General features: G+C 34.8%; 1 protein-coding gene across 1 annotated transcript in view; it reads right to left on the bottom strand.

The window, feature by feature from the left end:
- Positions 1–25934, bottom strand: part of IL1RAPL2 (interleukin 1 receptor accessory protein like 2) — a gene marked incomplete at both ends in the record, with an annotated part of 1040907 nt that overhangs the window by 229578 nt on the left and 785395 nt on the right. The window contains one exon of the mRNA XM_082609582.1: positions 22909–22983. Within this exon, the coding sequence (XP_082465708.1) occupies positions 22909–22983 (75 nt within the window). The remainder of the gene's footprint in view (positions 1–22908; positions 22984–25934) is intronic.

Raw genomic sequence — 25934 nt, 5'->3', positions numbered from 1 at the left:
TCTGGCACCTAAAAACATTCTTGTGATCTATCTATCTATCAATCAATCAATCTCCCTCCCTCCCTCCCTCCCTCTCTCCCCCCCTCCTTCTGTCCCTCTCTTTCTCTCTCCCCCCTCCCTCCCTCTCCTTCTCTCTCCCTTTCTCTACCTCTCTCTCTCTCTCTCCTTCCCTTCCCTAGATAAACAAAAAGGACACAGCAGAAGGCTCTGAAAGGTCACTAGGAGATGGTAAAGCTACTATCACAGAAAATCATCTGAACACCCAGCTAGACTTTGTGTTAGCAAAAAGTAAACTTTTATTATGTTCAGCCACTGTGATTTTGTGGTTATTATACTTGCTGGAGTTATTTACCCTTACTAATAAAACCACTGTTTCCTTCTAAGTCTAAGATGCTATGTTTCTTGATAGCATGGTATACAACCACAAGGTTCTCTTCCTAAGTAAATTTAGTTTGGGAAAGTATACAAAAGTTAATAGGAGGGCTACTGTGAGGGATAGCGCCAGCCATCTGGAATTTGGTTATCTCAAATATTCATTCACTTTTTTATTCATTTATTCATGTGTATGTGAAATTCACTTATCATCAGGCACTGTGCTAATTTCTAGGGAAAATGTTGAACAAAATATCTAAGTATCAAGTTCACAGTCTAGTAAATAGAGACTGACATATCAACAAATAAAGGTATAATTAAGAGCTATATATGCTGGGACACAAAATCCATAAGGTATAGTAGGGGTATTTTTTAAAAGGAGACATATCTTCTTCTTGGAATTATGGATCAGGGATCAGTAAAAGCATCATTAGGAGGTGATGCTAAAATCAATTTTGCTCTATGAAAAAGTCTTTGACAGGTGGCTGGGGGTTGAGAAGGGCATGGGTTGCTTCACAAGTGAAAGTAATGGAAACAGTTTGGTATATTTAGAATAATGGGTGCAAGGAGAGGATAGGACTAGAAAAGTAGGTGGCAGCCAGTAATCAAGGCAAAAATGTGTTTTCTTTCCTAGATAGGTAACGGAGAGTTACTGAAGCTATTTAATTCGAAGATATAAATGAGATTTACATTTTTACATTTTACTGGTTTTGTATGAGAATTGATTGAAGGTAAGCAAGACTGGAGGCAGAGACACCTGCTTGGAATTGATAATAATACCGGCCCCAGTGAGAAATATGGGAGCCTGATCTGAAGCTGTTTAAGCAACAATACAGAATATTCTAAGTAGGGAGAATCCTAAGCACTGTTGGTATGATATGCAAGATGTGGTAAAGGGAAGAGTGCATTTTAAGCCTGAGGTTTCTGGTTTGGAAGATCTCAGAATACTTCTTAACAACAGCTCAGTAATATTTTTTTAGTTTTAGCAACAAACGTAACACATAACCTACCTTCTTAACAGAGCTTTAAGGGTATGGTACAGTATTGTTAATTATATGCCTGTTGTTGTACAGCAAATCTCTGGAAATTTTTCATCTTGCATGACTGAAACTCTATACCCATTGAAGAGCAAATCCCCATTTCTCCCTCTCCCCAGCCCCTGCCAACCACAATCCTAATTTCTGCTTCTAAATTTTGACTCTTTTAGTTACCTCATATAAGTGTAATCATGCAGTATTTGTCTTCCAGTGACTGACTTAGAATAACGTCTTCAAGTTTTATCCATGCTGTTGTACATGACAGGATTCATATGCTTCTATTTTTAAGGTTGAATAATATTCCATTGTATGTATATAACACATTTTCTTTATCCAGTCATCTGTTGATGGACTTTTAGATTGTTTCCATACCTTGGCCATTGTGAATAATGCTGCAAAAAATATGGGAGTGCAAATATGTCTTCAAGATACGGATTTCAATTCTTTTGGATAAATAGAAGTGGGATTGCTGGATCAAATAGTAGTTCTATCCTTAATTTTTTGAGGACTATTCACACTGTTTCTCATAGCAGCTGCACCATTTTGCATTTCCACCAACTGTGTATAAGGGTTCCAATTTCTCCATATCTTCAACAGTACTCGTTATTTTCTGGGGTTTTTTTGTTGTTGTTGTTGTTGTTTGCTTATTGTTTTTAATGCACATCCTGACAGCTGTGCAGTGATATCCCATTAGGGTTTTGATTTGTATTTTCTTAATTATTAGTGATGTTAAGTATCTTTTCATAAACCTGCTGAACATTCGTATGTCTTCTTTGGAGAAATGACTATTCAGTTCTTTTGCCAATTTTTAAAATCAGGTAATTTGTTTTCTTGTTACTGAATTGTAGGAGTTCCTTATATTTTTGGATATTAATCCCTTACCAGAAATGTTTTGCAAATATTTTTTCCCATTCTGTAGGTTGCCTCTTTACTGATTATTTCCTTTGATGTGCAGAAACTTTTTAGTGTGTTGTGTCCCACTCGTCTATTTTTACTTTTGTTGCCTGTCCTTTGGTGTCATATCCAAGAAATTATTACCAAGGCCAAACTTATGAAGGTTTCCCCATGTTTTCTTCTAGGAGTTGTATAGTTTTAGGCCTTCATTTAAGTCTCTAATCCACTCTGAGTTGATTTTTGTGTATGGTGTAAAGAAAGGCTCTAATTTTATTCTTTTGCATGTGGCTATCCATTTTTCTCAACAAATTTATTGAAGAGATTATCCTTTCCCATTGAGAGATCTTGACACCTTTTTGTAAGATCATTTGACCACATATGTATGGGTTTATTTCTGGGTTTTCTAGTCTATTCCATTGGTCTATATGCATATTCTCATGTCAGTACAACGCTGCTTTGCTTGGTTTCTGTGGTTTTATAATATGTTTTGAAGTCAGGAAGTGTGAGGCCTCCAACTTTGTTCTTCTGTCTCAAGATTGTTCTGGCTATTTAGGTCCACTGTAGTTCCATTTGAATTTTAGGATTGTTTTTTACTATTTCTGTGGAAAATGCTATTGGAATTTTTCACTTTGAATCTGTAGATTGTTTGGGGTCATAAGGACATTTTAACAATATTGTCTTCCTATCCATGAACATGATGTGTTTTCCCATTTATTTGTGTCTTCTTTAATTTCTTTCAGCAATATTTTAAGCAATATTTTATAGTCCTCAGTGTACAAGTAATTCACCTTCTTAGTTAAGTTTATTCCTAAGTCTTTTATTCTTTTTAATGCCACTATAAATAGGATTTTTAAAATTTCCTTCTTTGATTGCTCATTGTTAGTGTATAAAAAATGCAACAGAAATTTTTCTTTGTTTTTTTTTTTTTTTGCGGTATGCGGGCCTCTCACTGTTGTGGCCTCTCCCTTTGTGGAGCACAGGTTCCGGACGCGCAGGCTCAGCGGCCATGGCTCACGGGCCCAGCCGCTCCGTGGCATGTGGGATCTTCCCGGACTGGGGCATGAACCCGTGTCCCCTGCATCGGCAGGCAGACTCTCAACCACTGCGCCACCAGGGAAACCAGCAACAGAATTTTTAATGTTGATTTATATGCTGCAACTTTGCTGAATTCATTTATTAGGTAACAGGGATTTTTCTGGAATCTTTAAGGTTTTCTACATACAAGATAACACCATCTATAAACAGAGAAAATTTTACTTCTTCATTTCTGACTTGGATGAATTTAACTTCTTGCTCTTGCCTAATTTCTCTGGCTAGGACTTCTAGTACTATATTAAATAGAAATTTCAAGAGATGGCATCCTTGACTTGTTTCTGATCTTAAAGGAAAATCTTTCAGTTTTTTACTGTTGAATGTAATGTTAACTGTGGGATTTTGAAATATGGCCTTTATTATATTGAGGTAATTTGCTTCTGTTCCTAGTTTAGTCAGTGTTTTTATCATAAAAGAGTGTTGAATTTTGCCAAATGGTTTTCTGCATCTATTGAGATAATCATGTGATACTGATATTTGTCTTTTGTACTGTTAATGTGGTGTATCACACTGATTGACTTCCATATGTTGAACCATCCTCTCACCCCATGGATAAATCCCACTTGGTCATGGTGCAAGATCCTTTTAATGTGATGTTGAATCCAGTTTGCTAATACCTTGTTGAGGATTCTTACATCTATACTCATCAGGGATATTGGCCTGCAGTTCTGTTTTCTTGCAGTGTCCTTGTCTATCTTTGTTATCAGGGTATGCTGTCCTCATAAAATGAGTTTGGAAATGATCCCTCCAGTTCAAACTTGTGGTAGAGTTTGAAAAGATTGGTACTAAGTTTTATATAAATTCTTGATAGAATTCTCCAGTGAAGCCACTTACTCCTGGGCTTTTCTTTGTTGGAAAGTTTTTGGTACTGCTTTAATCTCTTTACACTTATAGGTCTGTTCAGATGTTCTAATTCTTTATGATTCAGTTTTGGTAGGTTGTATGGTCCTAGGAATTTATCCATTTTTTTCCAGGTAATCCAATTTGTTAGTAGATAATTGTTCATAGTGCTCTCATAATCCTTTTTATTTCTGTGGAATCAGTTGTATTTTCTTCTTTTATTTTTTACTTATTTGAATCTTCTTTATTCTTTCTTAATCTAGTTTGTCAATTTTGTTTTTTTCAGAAAAAAACTGTTAGTTTTGTTGATATTTTCTATTGATTAATTTCCCCTCTAATCGTTCTTATTTCCTTCCTTCTACTAATTTTGGGATTAATTTGTTCTTTTTCTAGTTATTTGAGGTGTAGAGTTAGGTTTTTTTAATTTTGAAACTTTATTCTTTTTAATGTAGGTGTTTATCACTATAAACTTCTCTCAATACTGCTTTTGCTTCATCCTTTAAATTTTGGTATATTGTATTTTAAATTCATTTATCTCGAGATATTTTCAAACTGCTCTTTTGATTTCTTCTTTTGCCCATTTGTTGTTAAAAATTGTGTTATTTAATTTCTATATATTTATGAATTTTCCAATTTTCCTCCTGCTATTTGTTTCTAGTTTCATTCCATTGTTGTCAGAAAAGATACTTGGTATGATTTCAATCTTCTAAAATTTGTTAAGACTTATTTTGTGACCTACCATGTGATTTATCCTGTTAAATGTTCTATGTGTGCTTCAGAAGAATGTGTATTCTGACAATGTTGGGTGAATTGTTCTGTATATATCTGTTAAGTGCATTGGTCTATAGTACATTGGCCAAGTCCTCTGTCTCCTTATTGATATGTCTGGATATTCTATCCATTATTGAAAGTGGGGGTCTTGAAGTCCTCTGTCAATGATTGCTTTATATATTTGGGTGCTCTGATGTTGGGTACATATATATTTATAATTGTTTTATATTCCTGGTGAATTGAGCCTTTTGTCATTACATAATGTCCTTATGTCTTTTTTTAATCTCTTGTGACAGTTTTTGTCTTGAAGTCTCTGTTTTGTTTGCTCTATGTATGCCACCCCTTCTCTCTTCTGGTTAACATTGCATAGGACATATTTTCCATTCTTTTACTTTCTACCGATGTGTGCCCTTAAATCTAAATGAGGCTCCTGTAGACACCAAATAGTTTTCTCTTGATTTTTGTTTGTTGGTTGGTTGGCTTTATTTTTATCTATTCATTTTGATTTGAATTAATTAGTGATAGTTCAAGACTTACTCTTGACATTTTGTTAGTTGTTTTATGTCTGTCTTGTAGCTTTTTCATCCCTCTTTGGTTGCTGTCTTCCACTGTGTTTTGCTGATTTTTTTTTTTTTGTAGTAACATTCTTTGATTCCTTTTTCTTTATCTTTTATACATATACTACAGGCATTTTATTTTGGGTTACCATGCAGCTGACATAAAATACCTTGTAGTTATAACAATATATTTTAGTTGATAATAACTTAACTTCAATTTCATGCAAAAACTACTCTTCTACATTTCCCCCCAAATTCTGTTTTAGTGATGTCACAAATTACATCTTTTTATATTGTTATCCATTAACATATTTTATAGTTATATTTATTTGTATACTTTTGTCCTTTAACTCCTATACCATAATTAAAAACTATTTATGCACCACCATTAGAGTATTACAGTTTCCTGTATATGTCTGTATAGTTACTTTTACCAGCAAGTTTTATACTTTCATATGTTTTCATGTTGCTGCCTAGTGTCCTTTCATTTCAACCTGAAGGACTTCCTTCAGCATTTTCCATGAGGCAGGCCTAATGATAATAAACTCCCTCAGTTTTTGTTAATCTGGGGAAGTCTTTATTTCTCCTTTGTTTTTGAAGGACAGTTTTGCTGGATATAGTATACTTGGTTGGCAGTTTTGTATTTCTTTTAGCACTTTGAATACATCATTCCATTTTCTTCTGGCTTGCAAAGTTTATGCTGAGAAATTCACTTATAGTCTTATGGGTGTCACTTGTACATGATGAGTCACTTTTGTCTCGTAGCTTTCAAAATTCTTTCCTTGTCTTTGATTTTTGACAATTTACTCATAATGTGTCTTGGTGTGGACTCTCTGTGTTCATCTTTATTGGAATGCTTTGGGTTTCTTGAATCTGGATGCCCACTACCTTTCCCAGATTTGGGGTTTTCTCCCATTATTTCTTCAAATAAAATTTCTCCTTTTTTTCTCTTTCTTCCCCTTCTGAGACTCCCATAATGCATATACAGATCTACTTGCTGGTATCCCATAAGTCTCAGGCTTTGTTTACTCATTCTTTTTTCTTTTGCTCCTTTAACTGGATAATTTCAAGTGACCTGTCTTGAGGTCACTGATTTTTCTTCTGCTTGATCATGTCTACTGTGGAACTTCTGTAGCAAACTTTTCAGTTCAGTTTTTGTGTTCTTCAGCTTTAAAATTTAGGTTTTTTTTTTTTAATTTTCTAATTCTTTGTAGATATTTTCACTTTGTTCATGCATCATTTTTCTGAGCTTGTTGAACATCTTCATTAGGCTTATTTTAAATTCTTTGTCAGGTAATCCATATTCCTCCATTTGTTTAGGGTTGATTTCTGGAGATTTATTTTGTTCCTTCAATTAGACCATGTTTTTCTATTTCTTTGTGTGCCTTGAAACTTTGTGTTGTTATCCATGCATTTTAAAACACAGCCACCTCTCCCACTCTTTACAGAAAATCTTCACACAGGGAAATGCCTTCACTAATCAAGCTGTCTAGATATTCTGAGAGCCTCTCAAAACTCTTCTGGGAATGCATCTTCTCTAGCTATATTCACTGTTTTTTTCTGGAGCCTGTAGTATCTTGCTCCCTCTGGGGTCTGTCTGTAAGCTGTCTTGCACTGCCTCAAGCCACTGGGCTCTCTTTAAATTTCTGTGGGCCCTAGGCATCCCAGGCATGCTGATTCCCCATCAGTACCCTGTGTCAGAAGAGACAGAACCAGTCCTTTGCTCAGTACCCCCAAAACCTGGAACACTGGATGTATGTTCTACTCTTTTCTTTCCCTCCCAAGGGAGAAGTTGTAAGTTGGGCTTTTCTTCCAGCTGCTGGCCATGCCAGCTTGGGGGAGGAGATGACATAGTTGAAACGTGGTTTTTCTTACCTTTTCAATGTAATTGTTCTTGGCTTTGAGCTTGTCTGGGGTACTGTGACTTCCTATCTAATTTTTGGAGTTTTCATAAAGGCTTTTTGGATCATTTATTATTGTTAAGTGGGTGTTTCTGTAGAGGAACAAGGTCTGAAGCTTCCTATTCTACTGTCTTACTGATGTCACCTCATATTCTGTATTGTTTGTTTATCTCAATCACATCAGATAAATTTTGTCTCCATAGGATCTATGTCTACATTTAGCCACCTGTGTGTCTCCATAGGATCTTATACACAGTGGGTGTTCAATTAATATCTTAGTTACTGGAGGAATCTTATTAATAATCCTAGTTCAAAATGAGAGTCCCTTCTTAAAGCTTTCATTAATTAAGAATAGGCATTCCTTTTTACCAAATAAAGCAAAGCAGGCACTTCTATCTTATTTAATAAAGGCCTACATATTAGCCAAACCCATGTTCTCATAATGTAAATTTGTGAATATTTAAAAATTATCCTTATGGTTTAAACTTGTACTGATCCTATTTCCCATTAACACCAACTAACGAAGCAGTTGTAGGAAGAGAAATCAGAAAGAGGAATTGAGAAGAAACAAGAAGATAATTAGGTTAAGAACTAGAAGAGTAAAGAGGAGATTTGGAAGAAAAAGGAGGTATTCTTCACACACTAAACATGTACTGTGTGCCAAGCAAGGTACTGGAAAAGAACATATTCAATGGTGCCAAAAGGTGTAAAATGATCCTAAAATGGAAGAGGCAATAGAGGGGGCTGCAGAATTAGATAATTATAAGAAGATAATTAATTAAATAACTGAGAGATGAGTTTCAACAGAATTGTGGCGTTGAAGTCAGGTTCAGTAAGGTGGGAAGTGAAAGATATATGGTAAAACAGATGGTCTGTGTATCAAGCAATTGAGCGTGGACAGGGAAAATAGAGATGGAACAGTGTATCTTGAAGAAGAAGCAGGATACAGAAAATTTTTTTCTAATATATATTTTGTTTAGGATGGGAGAAAAAATTAGTTTATTTACTTTGGGACAGAGTTTAAAAATGCAGTTGAAAGAAAGAATAATTCATGGGTCACAAAAGACATGGGAAGGGGTGGAATAAAGAGCAGGCATAGACAATTTAAATTTGGAAAGAATTCATGGCATCTCTTCTTCCTAGAATAGAGGAAAGGGGGAAAGAAAGGATAAAAATTAAGAGACATTTTGAAACAGAGGGGAAAAGTTTGAGACATTTTATACTGAATGATCTTGGTCTGTTTGTTCAGTGACTTTGGATGTGACGCTGGTTTCCAGATCTGTAGAATGAAATAAATTGTACTAAGTTTACTTCTGCTATAAATATAAGGGATGTAATTAAAATGCTGATAAGAGTAGATTAAATATAATAAAACAATCCATTTGGAGAAGACAACTGAAGATGATTAATAGAATTATTCTTTGGCATATATGGACATAACAGAAGTCAAATAGAAGGTTTAAAAGAAACAATAGCCTAGAGGACTAATAGAACCATGGACTTGCCTTTGACAAAGATAAGTTCCATTCTTACTGAGCTATTTCTACACATTGTATGAAGGCAGGGTATCCCTCTTATCCTTTGCAAATGTTAACATGTACCCACTACTATCGCCATTTTATTTGCTTTTTACCTGTCCTCTTTAAGAATACTTTGCACATCAGAAGAATGTAAAAACTAAAATACCGAGAATCAACACATAGAGCCAAAGAGTAAATGCAAACACAGGCTACCAATCTTCAAAGTTGAAGACCTACTAGTCTGATATACTAAGTGGTCACTCATGAGAACAGCTGTTACTAGGTTAATAAAGCTAATTACTAGAGTGAGATAGAAAGTAGTAAAACATCCAGAAGTGAGTAAGTAGATCATCCCTGCTATACAATTGTACATATATAATAGCAGAGTCAACAGTAATTCTGAGCTGCCTGATAATTGGTCAGGCTAATAACCATTTATTTAATGAATAAATGAACATTTATTCATTTATTTACTGGTCCAGCTCATTCCTCACTAGTATGTTTAGTTAAAATGCCTGTGGGTGTCACAAAAACTTCAATCTCGACACATGTCAATGGTTAATAATGACTCATCCTATTTTCCAAAAATATTAAAGAAATTAAGTAAATAGTACCTGACAAAAAGCTTTGAGTTACTTAGAGAAGTATACTGCATAAATATGAGATATAATTATTAAAATTAATCCTTTCCCCACAAGGAACTCTGCTCAGTGTTATGTGGCAGCCTGGATGGGAGGGGAGTTTGGGGGAGAATGGATACATGCACATGTATGGCTGGGTCCCTTTGTTGTGCACCTGAAACTATCATAATATTGTTAATCAGCTCTATTCCAATATAAATTAAAAAGTTAAAAAAAATAATTTTTCCCTTCTGTAATTCTCTTATCTAAAATTATCACAATTCTTTCCTCTCTAAAGAACTTAATATTTTTCCATAATTGAGATAAGGGTTTTTCAGTTTGGGCCTTAACCAAAATTCCCTCTCCTCTATGGCAGGGTCTCACTCCAAATGTTCACATTCTTTCTGCTCCTTTGGTGACTCATCATCACAATCAGCCTTGAGACACACCATGGTTATCATCTCACCAAGTAAAAATCTTATCAAACAGCTTAGCTATTAAATGGAAAATCATCATTATAGCAACGGGAGGACTCCCAACACATTTGCAACGAAGGAAACAAACTACCTGTTATAGGCCCTCAGTGGACCAAAGCTGCTGTTCATGGAAAACAAATGTATAAAGCATATGCAAAATATCAATATACGGAAGCTCCGGGGTTGATACTGCATTTGGAAACAAAACTAAAATGTACTTTTGGACATGATGCATATACTATTAATTCAATTTTAAAAATTCAGGTATTGGCAAAGACTAGACTCTTTCTATCAGAACTGGCCTCAGGCTAAGTTTGCCTTTCACTCTTCTTGATGGAGCTCGCTTTCTCACCCCTGTGTTCATAAACTGATCCTAACTGTCAGATGGATCCTCCTCTGCGTTACTCTAAGCCCCAGTTCTTTCCAACTTCCTTCTTAGGGACCATGCCCAGTGACAATACCTTTCTCTTATGGGAAACAAGTGCCAACTCTTACAGGTCTAATGCCACTGTTTTTGATTTTTCAGTATCCATGTGTTGCTTGATTTTGGATGGCTTCTCAGCCTTTGACTTTCTCACCTTGCTAGGAGCTCAAGATTGGTGTGTTCCTTGACCTGACCTATTTGCTCACCACCTTGCTGTAAGCTTCCAGACTTCAGGTTGTTACCTTGACTCTAGACTATCACCTCTGTCTTCAGAAACCTCTGAGTTTTTCCTCCAGATCTCTTGCCTGGCCCTTATTTTGTGTTGAGTCTGATCTATGGTTGTCCACCATAACAGTGTAGGAGATAATTAGGGTAAGAATGGGAAGGAAAGTGGGAAAATTTCAGGTGTTCTCTAATTAACAGCAACATATGTGCTTATTAACAAAACCATATATTTATATAACACTCCTGATATCTGTATGTGATTTCTGAAAAAAAAAAAACCAACTATTTCTAAAGAAGCAAACGATCTTCCAAAGCTTAAGCCAGATCTGTACAAATAAAGTGTATAAAATAATTAAGGGACTTATTTAAATGATGCAAAGCCACACTTCCACCTCAATTCTGAAGACACTTAAAAGTCATTTATGTGTGAACCAGTCAGGTGATATTACCTTCAATTTTCTACAAGTTTACCTATAATATTAAAACCACTTTTCTTTACATAAAATAAGCTATTTGAGTTGGAAGGGGTGCCTAAATTATTCTTTTTTTCCCCCTGTTCACGTTGGATGTTAAGACATAGTCAAAAGAGGTAGCTTTATTCTTTCCCTTTCCAGATATTTAAAAAGCATACACTATCCACTTGTTAAAATGGGTTAGAGAACAGAACTGCTGAAAAGAATTATAAAGCTGATGGTATTGATATTAATAAAGACAGAACATGCTATTAGGGAATAGTGTCCTTAGTTGACACATATTCCTAATAAGTTCCAAAAGTAGAGAGTTTCCTAATGTATTTTTTAGTCTCTAATCTATCCCTCCTATTATTGAGTGACACAGATGAATTTCTTGGTATTTGTTCAGATGATGTAGCATACATGCAGGTTCCTGGTCATTTAAGTGTACATCCCTTTGGAAAGTTTTGCTATACTGCCTTGCGTTTCATAGCCCGTTTTCAGGTATGCCTGCAGGTTCTGAATTAGTTTGCCATTTGAAAATGTGTTTTGGCATGTGTTACAAAGGTCAAAAACTCAAAATAATTCTCTCTTACTCATTCCTATTCTCCCACTGAATTAATTCACACAGGATACTCTTTTAATTTATAGGATCACTCGACTTCTGTCCAAAATCCATTTTAAAAAGGGGAACAGAACTAAGCACCCAATGCAAGGAGACTGAGTAAACAACAGTACTAACATTAATGTACATTATGGGTAAGTGTTAAGAGTGTCAACTTACTTAGGCCTCACTATTTATAAACTGCTTACTAACTTCGGTAAGTTATATGACTTCTCTGAGCCAAATTTTCTCATTTTAAAAATGATCCATAGACGTTTCTCCAAAGACATACAAATGGCAAATAAACACGCAAAAAAGATGCTTAACATAATTAACAGTTACAGAAGTGTAAATGAAAACCAAAATGAGATACCACTAAATACCTACTAGGATAACTATTATCAAAAGAATGGAAAAGAACAAGTGTTGGTGAGGATGTGAATAAATTGGAATGCTTGTGTATTTCTACTGAGAATGTAAAATGGTGTAGTTGCTTCGGGAAAAAACCGGCAGTTCCTTAAAAGTTTAAATATAGAGTAACCAGTGATCCAACAGTTCTATTCCTAGGTAGAAATGATAACCCAAGAGAAATGATAACATATATCCACACAAAAAATGTGTACACTAATATTTATAGCAGCATTCTTTATAATAGCCAAAGAGTAGAAACAATAAAAATGTCCTTAAATTGATGTATGGGGCTTCCCTGGTGGTGCAGTGTGACGGGTTCGTGCCCTGGTCCGGGAAGATCCCACATGCTACGGAGCAGCTGGGCCCATGAGCCATGTCTGCTGAGCCTGTGCATCTGGAGCCTGTGCTCCGCAATGGGAGAGGCCACAACAGTGAGAGGCCCACGTACTGCAAAAAAAAAAAAAAAAAAGATGTATGGATAAATAATATGTGGTATATCCATACAATGGAATATTATTTGGCAGTTAAAAGGGGATGAAGTACTTATATAAGCTACAACGTGTTTGAACCTTGAGAACAATATACTAAGTATAAGAAGCCAATCACAAAAGACCACATGTTGTATGATTTCATTTATTTTAAATGTCCAGAATAGGCAAATTTATAGACAAAGAAAATTGATTAGCGGTTGCGTAGAGATGGTGGTGTGGGTGAAGGTGCAGGACTGAGAAGTGACTGCTAATGGGTTTGGAGTTTCTTTTGGGGATGTTGAAATGTTCTGAAATTGATTGTGGTGAGGGTTGCACAACTTTGAATATATTAGGAATAATTGAAATGTATGATTTAAGTAGATCAGTTGTATGGTGTATGAATAACACCTTAATGATTCTCTTAAAAATGGGACAAATAGTTGCATCCATCCCACAGAGTCATTGGGAGGATTAAATGAGATAGCTCATATAAAGTATTAATATAGTATCAGTACATGGTAAGCAATCAGTAAATGATAGCTCTACTATCATTACTGCTACTACTACTACCACTGCAACAACTACTACTACTGGCAATAAAAACTAGTAGTCGTAGTAGTAGAGCTATTATTAAATAATCATACTAAATATTATTATAACAATAATAATTACTACTAGTAGGGTTATTGCTAAATAATTACTATTTCACATGTAGTTATAATACATATAACACAATTATTAGTGTTGTTGTTATTATTATTAAAATGTCTCTATTGGCCTGATAGCTTTTTTGAGGATATAATTTTCGGCCTAGATAAAGTTACCATACTCAGTATGCTGCAATAAAAATAACACAAACTTTGGAGTCAGACAAATCTGATCGAAATCCCATTTTTACCACTTACTAAATATGTAACCTCAGAAAAATTATTTCATCTGTCTGAGGCCAAGCTTCCTCATCTTCAAAATGGTTCAACAGTACCTACTACTACTTTGGGCTCTTGTGAGGAATAAATAAGACAGTGTATGTACAAATGCCTATTGAAGTGTCTATACATAGTAAATTCTCAAATTTTGTTTTGATATGTATGAAATCATTGTATTGGCATTAGTGAAAGTGTGATGAAACACCCTCAAGCTTATATTAATTATCTCAATGAGGCATAAACTTCAGCAATGCCCCAAAATAGCAATATATGGAATAGAGGTCTGGTCAACAATCATGTTATTCCTAAGATGTTCATAAATAACTCATTACATTACAGATAAACCTTAAGTGTTAACTTTCTTCTTTTCATTGTCAAGTGCCTCAAAACAAGTATGATTAAGTTATACAAACTTAGACAAAGTAAGTAAAGCAGATTCAGTCTCAAGCATTAATATGGCAGCCAACTCTTAGGGAAAAGGCTTGGCCCAGAATTTCCAAAGCTGTAAATAATGCACACGTTGTACAATCTGGGGAATAGAATAGTTTGCAGTTTGGTGTAGCCCCAGGCTAAGCTTGTACATGTTATCCTGCAAAAAATAGATCTTTTGGAAACAGCTCACTAACCCTAGAATATCTACAAGGGACAGTGAATGCTGCCATGAACCAGCTCCAATTATGTGTGCCAAGAATGCTGAGTGAACTCATGATACCCTTCTTCTTCCTCTCCAAAGTCTTCACTTATTCAAGATTAAATTAAATGAAAGTTTTAAGGAGTTATTTGAAGTTAAAAGCGTAGGAGGAGTATACAAAAACAAAAATAATTAAATAAATCCCTTGCTACCACCATTATATACAAAACACATATACATGATTTGAGCTTATGGACTAATCATGTATTGCTATTTATATTGATATTAATTATGGCTTGACATTTTAGCTCAATTGGTTGGTGACCTACTTTGGATTATTTGTTCTATGACAACTTTAGAAATAGTTGGCTAACTTTGCTAAACTCAAGAGACTCAGGGATATCATGTTTCCATTTTTAGTATTTACCATATTGAAGAAATGGTAGATAATTTATTATTATAAAAGGTTATATCTTGGCAATTTTTAATTATTTTCAAATAAATTTAGTACTTGGATTGAGGTTACAGAGATTTTTCATTATACTGAGTGAAAGTCAAAGAGTATAGGACTGTTCATTTATGAGGTCTTGCCACAAAAATGTCACTCTCCCTTTTCCCATCTCTGTTTTGGCCATTATCATATTGCATTGTAATTCTGCTTACACATCTCTCTTCCCCACTAGACTGAGAAACACCTTAAGGCCAAGGCCCTCATTTTGTTAACCTCTATATCCCCACGTTCTAACACAGTGTTTGGCATCAACTAAGAATGCAAAAAAATGTTTTTAGGTATATTGAGTTTAAAAAATGACATTGATTTGGCTAAACAGCTAATTTCCTAAGTTAGGGTTCAATTAGTTATTTTTTTGCCTTGTAGTCCTGAGTATTGCATTAAATATTATATTTTCGCTTATTTTCCTGTAGTATACAGTGGTCTCTTAGGGGACCTAATATAATTTTAAGTAGAAACTGCTGGTGACATTGATTTCTGACGAAGATGAAAACTCCTTACACACACAGAGAAAGTTTGAGCCAGTAGCACATAACACAGTCATTAAGTATGAATTTAAACAGCCTATAAAAATAAAACAAATTCTGAATGAGAATAGAAGAGAAATAAAGAGAATTTTTCATACTGGATCAGATTCATCTGGTATTCAGTTAGCTTGGAACTATTCCACTGGTCTGAGTTTTTCTTATATGATTGAGGCCCCCAGGCCTTCTTTTAGACTCTTTAACACAGAAAAAGAAAATAAACAGTGTTTAAATTTATTTTTATTTTTTCTATACCCTGAGGTTTATTATCAAAACAATAGTCTTTGCTTAATTTTTAGAACCAACATAGAAAAGAGCACTAGCAAGTTGCAATTTACTAATTGGCATACATTAGCAAATAGTTTTTGGTCGTTATGAGCATAATGATCCAAAGTTATCCACAAGAATTATTTTCATTTAAAATCCTCGGGATAATGTAAATAACCATATTAACAATTAGTGAGTAAACACTATTACTCAACATGAAGTTGATGTTCAGCATCTGAGGTGCCTAGTACATTTTTGCTTCTACACCAGGGATCAGCAAGCCACAAGCCCGGGGACACAGAGGGCCCAACTTCTATTTTGGTATGGTCCACATGCTATGATTTTTACATTTTTCAAATAGTTGAAAACAAATTGAAGGAAGAATAATATTCCATGACATATGAAAATTATGTATGTAAAATTGAAATCCTGGTTCTCATAAATAAAGTTTTATGAGGACTCAGTCATGCTCATATAATATCTAGGCTACTTTCACACTACATGATACTTATAATGAAGAATATATAGCACACAAAGCCTAAAATATTTACTATTTAGGCTTTTACAAGAAGTTTGAAGACACTTATTCTAAATCCATCTTTGATAATCCATTTACCTTTGCCTGAAATTGCTTTCACTTGCCACGATCCTCAAAACTATTCTATTTTTTTTTACATCTTTATTGGAGTATAATGCCTTTACAGTGTTGTGTTAGTTTCTTCTGTAAAACAAAGTGAATCAGCTATATGTATACATATATTCCCAAATCCCCTCCCTCTTGAGCCTCCCTCTCAATCTCCCTAACCCATTCCTCTACGTGGTCACAAAGCATGGAGCTGATCTCCCTGTGCAATGTAGCTGCTTCCCACTAGCTATCTATTTTACATTCGGCAGTGTATATGTCAATGCTACTCTCTCACTTCGTCCCAGCTTCTCCTCCCCACCCTGTGTCCTCAAGTCCATTGTATACGTCTGTGTCTTTATTCCTGTCCTGCTCCTAGGTCCACCAGAACCTTTTTTTTTATTCCATATATATGTGTTAGCATACTGTATTTGTTTTCTCTTTCTGACTTACTTCACTCTGTATGACAGACTCTAGGTCCATCCACCTCACTACAAATAACTCAATTTTGTTGCTTTTTATGGCTGAGTGATATTCCATTGTATATATGTGACACATCTTCTTTATCCATTCATCTGTTGATGGACACTTAGGTTGCTTCCATGTCCTGGCTCTTGTAGATAGTGCTGCAATGAACATTGTGGTACGTCTCCTTCTGAATTATGGTTTTCTCAGGGTATATGTCCAGTAGTGGGATTGCTGGGTCATATGGTAGTTCTATTTTTATCTTTCTAAGGAACATCCATACTGTTCCCCATAGTGGCTGTATAAATTTACATTCCCACCAACAGTGCAAGAGGGTTCCCTTTTCTCCACACCCTCTCCAGCATTTATTGTTTGTAGATTTTCTGATGATAGCCATTCTGACCGGTGTGAGCTGATATCTCATTGTAGTTTTGATTTGCATTTCTCTACAGATTAGTGATGTTGAGCATCCTTTCATGTTTGTTGGCAATCTGTATATCTTCTGTGGAGAAATATCTATTTAGGTCTTCCACCCTTTTTTGGATTGTGTTGTTTGCTTTTTTTGATATTGAACTGCGTTAGCTGTTTGTATATTTTGGAGATTAATTCTCTGTCAGTTGGTTCGTTTGTAAGTGTTTTCTCCCATTCTGAGGGTTGTCTTTCTCTCTTGTTTATGTTTTCTTTTGCTGTGCAAAAGTTTTTAAGTTTCATTAGGTCCCATTTGTTTATTTTTGTTTTTATTTCCATTTCTCTAGGAGGTGGGTAAAAAGTATCTTGCTGTGATTTATGTCATAGAGTGTTCTGCCTCTGTTTTCCTCTAAGAGTTTTATAGTGTTGGGCCTTAAATTTAGATCTTTAATCCATTTTGAGTTTATTTTTGTGTATGGTGTTAGGAAGTGTTCTAATTTCATTCTTTTACATGTAGCTGTCCAATTTTCCCAGCACCACATATTGAAGAGGCTGTCTTTTCTCCACTGTATATTCTTGCCTCCTTTGTCAAAGATAAGGTGACCATATGTGCGTGGGTTTATCTCTGGGCTTCCTATCCTGTCCCACAGATCTGTATTTCTGTTTTGGTGCCAGTACCATACCATCTTGATGACTGTTGCTTTGTAGTATAGTCTGAAGTCAGGGAGCCTGATTCGTCCAGCTCCATTTTTCTTTCTCAAGATTGCTTTGCCTGTTTGGGGTCCTTTGTGTTTCCATACAAATTGTAAAATTATTTGGTCTAGTTCTGTGAAAAATGCCCTTAATAGTTTAATAGGGATTGCACTGAATCTGCAGATTGCTTTGGGTAGTATAGTCATTTTCACAGTGTTGATTCTTCCAATCCAGGAGCATGGTATATCTCTCCATCTGTTTGTATCATCTTTGTCTTCTTTCATCAGTGTCTTATAGTTTTCTGAATACAGGTCTTTTGTCTCCTTAGGTAGGTTGATTCCTAGTTATTTTACTCTTTTTGTTGCAATGATAAATGGGAATGTTTCCTTAATTTCTCTTTCAGATTTCGCATCATTAGTGTATAGGAATGCAAGAGATTTCTGTGCATTAAGTCTGTATCCTGCTACTTTACCAAATTCATTGATTAGCTCTAGTAGTTTTCTGGTAGCATCTTTAGGATTCTCTATGTAGGGTATCATGTGATCTGCAAACAGTGACAAATTTACTTCTTCTTTTCTGATTTGGATTACTTTTATTTATTTTTCTTCTCTGATTGCTGTGGCTAAAACTTCCAAAACTATGGTGAATAAGAGTGGTGAGAGTGGATAACCTTGTCTTGTTCCTGATCTTAGAGGAAACTGTTTCAGTTTTTCACCATTGAGGACGATGTTGGCTGTGGGTTTGTCATATATGGCCTTTATTATGTTGAGGTAAGTTCCCTCTATGCCTACTTTCTGGAGGATTTTAATCATAAATGGGTGTTGAATTTTGTCAAAAGCTTTTTCTGCATCTATTGAGATGATCATATGGTTTTTCTCCTTCAATTTGTTAATATGGTTTATCACGTTGATTGATTTGCATATATTGAAGAATTCTTACATTTCTGGGATAAGCCCCACTTGATCATGGTGTCTGATCCTTTTAATGTGCTGTTGGAATCTCTTTGCTAGTAATTTTTTGAGGAGTTTTGCATCTATGTTTGTCAGTGGTATTGGCCTGTAGTTTTCTTTCTTTCTGGTTTTGGTATTAGGATGGTGGTGGCCTCGTAGAATGAGTTTGGGAGTGTTCCTCCCTCTGCTATATTCTGGATGAGTTTGCAAAGGATAAGTGTTAGCTCTTCTCTAAGTGTTTGATAGAATTCACCTGTGAAGCCATGTGGCCCTGGGCTTTTGTTTGTTGGAAGATTTTTAATTACAGTTTCAATTTCAGTGCTTGTGTTTGGTCTGTTCATGTTTTCTATTTCTTCCTGGTATATTTATTTTATGCATAAGACTGACTGGTAGTTTAAGTCTTAGGAAACTCCCAGGAAAAATAGTTATCATCATCAATGAGAGGAACAGGGCACATTTCCTAATTCACCATTAACTGAAATGAAATGTCAGATCTCAAATCTTTTCATCCACATTTGTTTATTGCTTTTTCAAAGTTTCTAGCAGTCTGTTACAGTTTGTAAAGCATGCATTTGTGTTCTATAAAAAAAGCAGTATCCAAAAGAGGGTCTACCTAGCTTCAATACATTTCAAGTGGGGCAGGTATCACTATGATGCTTTAATAATTTCATATTAAAGTACAATATAAATTAATATACTGTGATGTAGTGTTATTTTTTCTACTTTCAGAGGGAGAAAATAAATGGAAGGTAATAGGGCCAAATTGGATTTGTGTGTGTGTTTTATACATTGCTTTTATCTTTGTATTTCATACATTACCACAGGCAGTTTTAGCTGAATAGGCTTGCTTTGTGAGAGCAATAATTTTAATATTATTTTGTTAAGAACATGTTTATCATCTCAACATATGTAGTTATTTGTTAAGATTAATCTTCTTTCAGCATTATAGTGTGAACACAATTTAGCAACAACCAAACTGTCATCACTATGTCAGCAAAAGTATGTAAATTTCTATAACTTTGTGGATGACTAATGGATTACACTATAGGAGAGAGAAAGTCAAGATGTTTATTTTCCTCTAGAGACACAACAAAATATCTGTACTGATGCCAACTCCATGCACTAAAAATGTTCATCTGAACTGAAAATTTTCATTTACTGGATTGCCTTTACAAATGTGCAGAACTGATAACTGAGTGCAACCCTCAAACAAACACATAAATAATAATTCTAGATCATGTTTTCTAAAACTATCTTGAAGCTGATACTCAAATATTTCCTACAATATTTCTAACTTTGCATAAAATGCCTGCATGAGACTCTTGTTCATGAGTAAAGTGGAATTCAAAATGTTCTAGAGAAAATTAATTAATATTTGTTCCAGGTATCTATTGTTTAACCAACTATACCTAGCTTAGTGACTAGTGATAACCGTTTTTTTTGTTTGATTATGACTTTTTGGGTCAGAAATCTAAGAAGAGTTCAGCTCAGTGGTTTATCTCTGAACTACATGGTATAGGTCAGGGCATCTGGGACTGGAGGATTCACTTCCAACATGGGTTCTTACACTCACATGTCTGGTGCCTTGGTGTTTTATTGGCCTTTCTTTCTCCACATGGCATCTCAACCTCTAGGGTCTCTACATGTGTCTTGAGTTTCTCACAGCATGGTAGTTTCAGACCAGACCAAGAGATCCAAAGAGAAGTTACAAGATTTCTTTTGACCCAACCTCCAACATCTCAGAATATCATTTCTACCATACTCTATTGGTCAAGTATATCCTAGGCCAACCATATTCAAGGGGAGGGGGATGAGAAACTATGTTTAGATTGTAGGAATAGGAGAAAATCTGGGGCTAACTTTAATCCACTACAATGTTATTCCAAATTTTCAAATATTGGGATTTGACAAAACTGAACTTGGTAATGTGCTTAGCCATTTAGATTGGATTGTTGTATTTTGGGTAGTTCTCATTTTAGTTCTAGTTTAAGGATGTGTAAAACTGCATGTGCTAGGTAAACTTTAAAAAAAATGAAGGAAAATAATTTCTAGAAGTTTTGAGATCTTAGTTAATTCTAAAAGTTTTCAAGATATAGACAGGGATGTCCAATCACCACAGTTATCTTTCTCTAGCTCATTTTTATGCCTAGAGTTTCTAAGCCCTCACCATTCTGACTGCAGAGCCCCAACCAACACTGAAGAGATCTCTGGCATTTATAGTGCTTCTAACATCACCTTACTATTGAGGCATGAGTAAATTACAAAATGATTTCCAGTTGTGAATAAACAGTACTAAATAAATCTGTGGAAAAGTTAAAATCACTTAAAATTAACCAGTCATGTGCTCCTTGAAATGCCAAAGATCTTGTTTAAGTGATTTTGTTTTTCTTTCTCTGAATTACATGGTCGATTTAGCATCTTGGAGAAACAGCCTTTCTGGAATGAAAAATGGGCAGGTCTCCATCTTTCTGTCAATAAAGTTGTTTCCAAATTGTGTAACAAACTAAAAACTGAAAAGTTCAGCCTTGCATCTAATGTAAATTGGAAGCAAAGTACTTTAATGATTTTACAGGGTGACGTTGGTGAGTTATTTTGGTATACATACCTATGTTGGAATACATATTTATAAAAAGCACACATCTTAGAGATGTCCTGAATACAACAGACAAGTGTGACACCCAGTGAATCTGAATGAAATTTACTCCCTACAAGGGTCTCCCTCCTTACTTTAAGCAACACTCCTCAAACTTTTCTGTTGAAGTTTGTTTAATGGCAGAGGAGAATGAAGTATCCCCCTAGGGGCCACAAACACAAAATTTAGTCATGTTTTAATTGAAATAGTTGTGTGAATTTTGCTTGCTACTCTTTAGTTTATGTTTTCATATAGAAATAACTTATTCACTTGAATCTTCAACAAATGATACAAGATCATCTTATGGCTTCATGTAATCCCTGGAAAACCAGAGTATCCTTGAGGTATTTTATATCAGTGTGGATGGAAAGATGTGAGTATATAAAACTTAGTGAAGGAGTGTGTCAGCACATCTAGATTTGGCTTTAACAAAATGTGATGACTCTGCAAAATAATATACAAGCGGTAGGGAGAGAGCCATAGTCTAATCTTCAACATTATCAACAAAATATTCACCATTTTCACAGCCCACTCTTGACAACATGTTTATTATTTTCTTTTTGCTTTAAAATACTTAACTCTGGCACTCATACTGCTAGGCTGCATTAACTATAATGTGTTATATTTCATTCTTAAAAAATGAACAAGCTCTTAGGAATGTAATTTTCTCTCACCTATTTTTAGATTTGGATTGGAAAGATCAAAAGTTGAGTCAAAAACTTCGGAAGTGACTGAAATATTGGGGCCAATTCACCTTCCCTAGCTATATAATTGTTAGGTACCACTGGTCACATATTTCAATGTCATATGCGCAAAGTACAACTAATACGTTGCCAGCATATTTACCCAGTTCTCTTGTTTAGAATTGAAGAAATTATTAGAACTGAAGAATAGAATAAAACCCAAGATAGGTGAAAGCTCACAGATGTTAAAGAATATAGTTTAGAGTAAAGGCCGTGGTTTGAAAGAGACACTAGCAGGTCTCTGAGTTTCAAGCTTGAATTTCTTGAAACATAAGGTTTAGTGGCAGGAGACTCAAAAAGGAGGCTCAACACCTTGTGTCTTTGAATCTGTAAAAAGGCACTAGCACCCATGAATCAACTTGTTATTTTTTCCTACTCCAGATGATTCATAAATATTTAGGATCTCAACCTAAAAATAAGTTTTAAATAGCCCTGGATTGTGCCATTGGAAATAATATTATCAGATTGTTTTAAAGTCTGTACTGAGGGGCGCTTTTATTTTAAAAAGTGCTTGTTCTCCAGGAGTTAGTGCTCTCTAAATAAAAATTTTGGACTGACAAGCATGAAAAGTTTTCTGTACCAATCACCAATTCACGACACCCAGGAATCTATCAATCACAGAGTTAAAAAGCTCTGTCCTACAGCACACTTAATACCCAGTGTAATCACTTAGTATTACCATTCCTTGATGCAATACAAACTCATTTCCTTAAACAGCTATTGCAATGAACTCCAGAGTTATAAATGAGCAGACACAAATTGATTTGCATGTAATAACAGTAGCAATAAACCTTTCCTGGTTCATGCAATTTTCCTCATCTGTTAACAGAGAGGAAGTTTAGGACCTATTATTCCCAGAAAGAGACTTACCCAGCTGGACATCTATAACACTTGGCTGATTCTCCATGGGGAACAATGGCTTGGGAGGTTTGTCTGTGAGTAAAGCTAGAAGAGAAAATGAAAGAAGGTAATGGAAAAATTGAGATAAATTACAGGATGAGACAGATTCTATCGTGTATGATATTTAATGTTTGTAGACTTGACAGTACGTAAACATTTATTAGACAGTGTTCCTATTTGAGCTGTTACTCTATCCATACAATCTCCACTTCCCAGCACATTTAGAGCACCATTGATTCCCTGTGAATAGGCCACTTTGACAGCTACACTTTCCAACAAGATCAAACGAATGGTCTATTTTGAGTGGTTTTATAAGCTTGTGAGTGTAAAGAAATACAGATTTTAAGAGTATAATCATATAAACGTTAAATCTTCATACCCATTTTGTAGTACTAAATATTCTTAATGAAATATAACCCTAATGGACATTTCTGGTGGACTGAACCTTCTATACCTCTGAATCATCCCTCACTCCCCACCTCAATCTCTAAAACAATATGATAAAACACTGGTACCTTCATAAGGATAAATGATCAAAAATACTGACTGAGCATATTTTGTCCACTAAGTCCTATGCTAAGTGCTAAGGGAAAAGAAGTAAAGTCTTTATCTTTGCCTTCAATATATAATCTAGGACTATGAACACAGAATTAGCACATGAAAATAAAGAGATGAATAAAGAATACAATTTAGTAAAAATAAAATTGTAACGTTTCAGCTATAAGGCTATATGTGGTAAAGGAATGGAGAAAGGAGAGGTCAATATTTGTTGTCAGGGTCGGGCAAAGTTTTATGAAGGAAATGAGTCTCCACACAGACCTTAAGGAATGGAGAAGATTTGGAAAGGCAGAGTAAGGAAAAAGAAATGCAAGAAAAATTAATAACACAAATCGAGGAATAGAGGTAGAACTTAGAGAGGTACCTAGAAGAAAGAAGTGTCAGGACTTGGCACACAGACATAAAATGCTTTACGACAAACCTTATATGAAGCTATTATTTATAACCTGAATTCCTTTTACTTGTTCCCGTATTTATGCCTTACTTCAACTATCCAACTAGACTCTTACCTATCAAAGGGAAATGTTTTATAAGTCTTTGTAATTCACAAGAGACAGAATATAGCTGGCTACGAAAGAGATAATCATTAACCCATTGTTAATTGACTGGTTTAGGAATTCTGTGCTGACCTGAGAGAAGTTCATCTCATATTTGCAAAGATATTTAGAAGAGAAAGAGAGAAACAAAAGTTGATCACATGATAGGAAATGTTAGGGAAATATACAAATTTGGTGATATTCCCAAAATAATTGTTGATAACAAACAAATGCACCAGGAAAGAGCTTTACATAACATTAGCTTTATCTTCCTGATATCCAAACTGTTAAGGAAAAATTTTAGTGACTTTTTTTCTCATTTTTCCAGCAAATCTTTATTGATGGCCTGTAACGCATCTTGTCCTTATGGAATTGAATGATATATTTTTCTAACTAAGCTAATTTTGGCATAATACAGGCAAACACAAATACAATATCTATAGTCTTCATTTCTTCAATATTTCAGTTACTCTTAATAACCTTATATCAATATTTAAATATTATTTGAAATATAAAGGATATGTTTTAAACAAAATTTAAATATTTGTATTCAAAATCCAGTCACAACAGATGTTCAGTTTTGTTGTTTGCTATCATTTGGAATAGCAACATATTGAGAACTAGCAAAATATCCATCGGTAGGAGGCTGGTTAAATAATATCATGTTACATCCATATAATGATATATTACAATACATCTACTTAAAAGAATTAGGTAAATCTGTATGTCTATTATGAAATATCTCCAAGATATACTATTCAATGAAAAAGCAAGGTTCCAAACAGTGTGCACAGTATACTATTCTTTTTGTAAAAAATGTATGTGTGTGTGCACTCACACGTGCCGTGCATATATATATATATATATATATATATATATATATATATATTTGTATAAGTGTGGAATATTTCTGAATGGATACATGTGAAACTCATAACAGTGATTTCCTTTGAGGAGAGGAGCTAGGTGATTGGGGAATAGTGGTGGGTGAGGTTGGGTTAGGGAGTTACTGGCCAGCAGAGGAAGATTTAATTTTCACTGTATACCTGTTATACATTTTGAACAACATGCATATACTGTATATTCAAAACATGAATAAAAATTTTTAAAGTCCAGCTACCTACATTTTATTTATAAAAGAATCATTTTGGTTACTTGGCATAATTATTGTCAATTTGTCTTACACATCCAGATTATAGACACTTAGATTGCTGGAAACTGTTCTTAGTATTATTTTCAAATATGTCTTGCCTGCAAATGTATTAATTGGGATGTGGTAAGTGGGAAGTAACTGTAGGTAATGTATTTAATGCTCAAAGATGAATATATTGTTTTACTTTCATCAGGATATGAATCTGGAGTCATTGTTGCCCCCATCCTTACCTCCTGCCATAGACTATGGATATACTTACTGATTTTATTATTGTTAAATGTCAATCACTAAAATTTATTAATATTAATGATAATTTTAAGTGCCTTACGTTTACAGGTGGTTCATAATTTTTAAGGTGCTTTCAGATACATTAGTTCATGTGATCTACACAATGACCTTGGAAGGTAAGGAAGATAGTTACAATTATGTCCACCTTAGAGATGAAGCTAAATGAAGCTTGCATTGTCTCATTTGGTGCCCCCTTGTGACCAAAAGCCCCTAAATGCAGAATGGATAGGAAGATAGATATAAGTTGTAGGCAGGAAACAGGTAAAAATGCTCAATACTGAATCAATGGTTTTAGCCTCTTTGACTACAAACTAATTAAGCTAAGTTTCCCAGGCCAGTGGGAGCGGATTTGTGGCAAACAGCCAGCTGAAACACGGTTTCTGTAGAACATTCCATGCACATACATTTCTTTCCCTAAACTCATGAATGAAAGGAGATGAACTTACACTTATCCTAATGCA

This window comes from Mesoplodon mirus, assembly GCF_964341445.2.
Source record: "Mesoplodon mirus genome assembly, chromosome: X".
Lineage (NCBI taxonomy): Eukaryota > Metazoa > Chordata > Mammalia > Artiodactyla > Ziphiidae > Mesoplodon > Mesoplodon mirus.
Note: the sequence above shows the minus strand (reverse complement) of the source record. Positions and strands in the feature narration are given on the sequence as shown.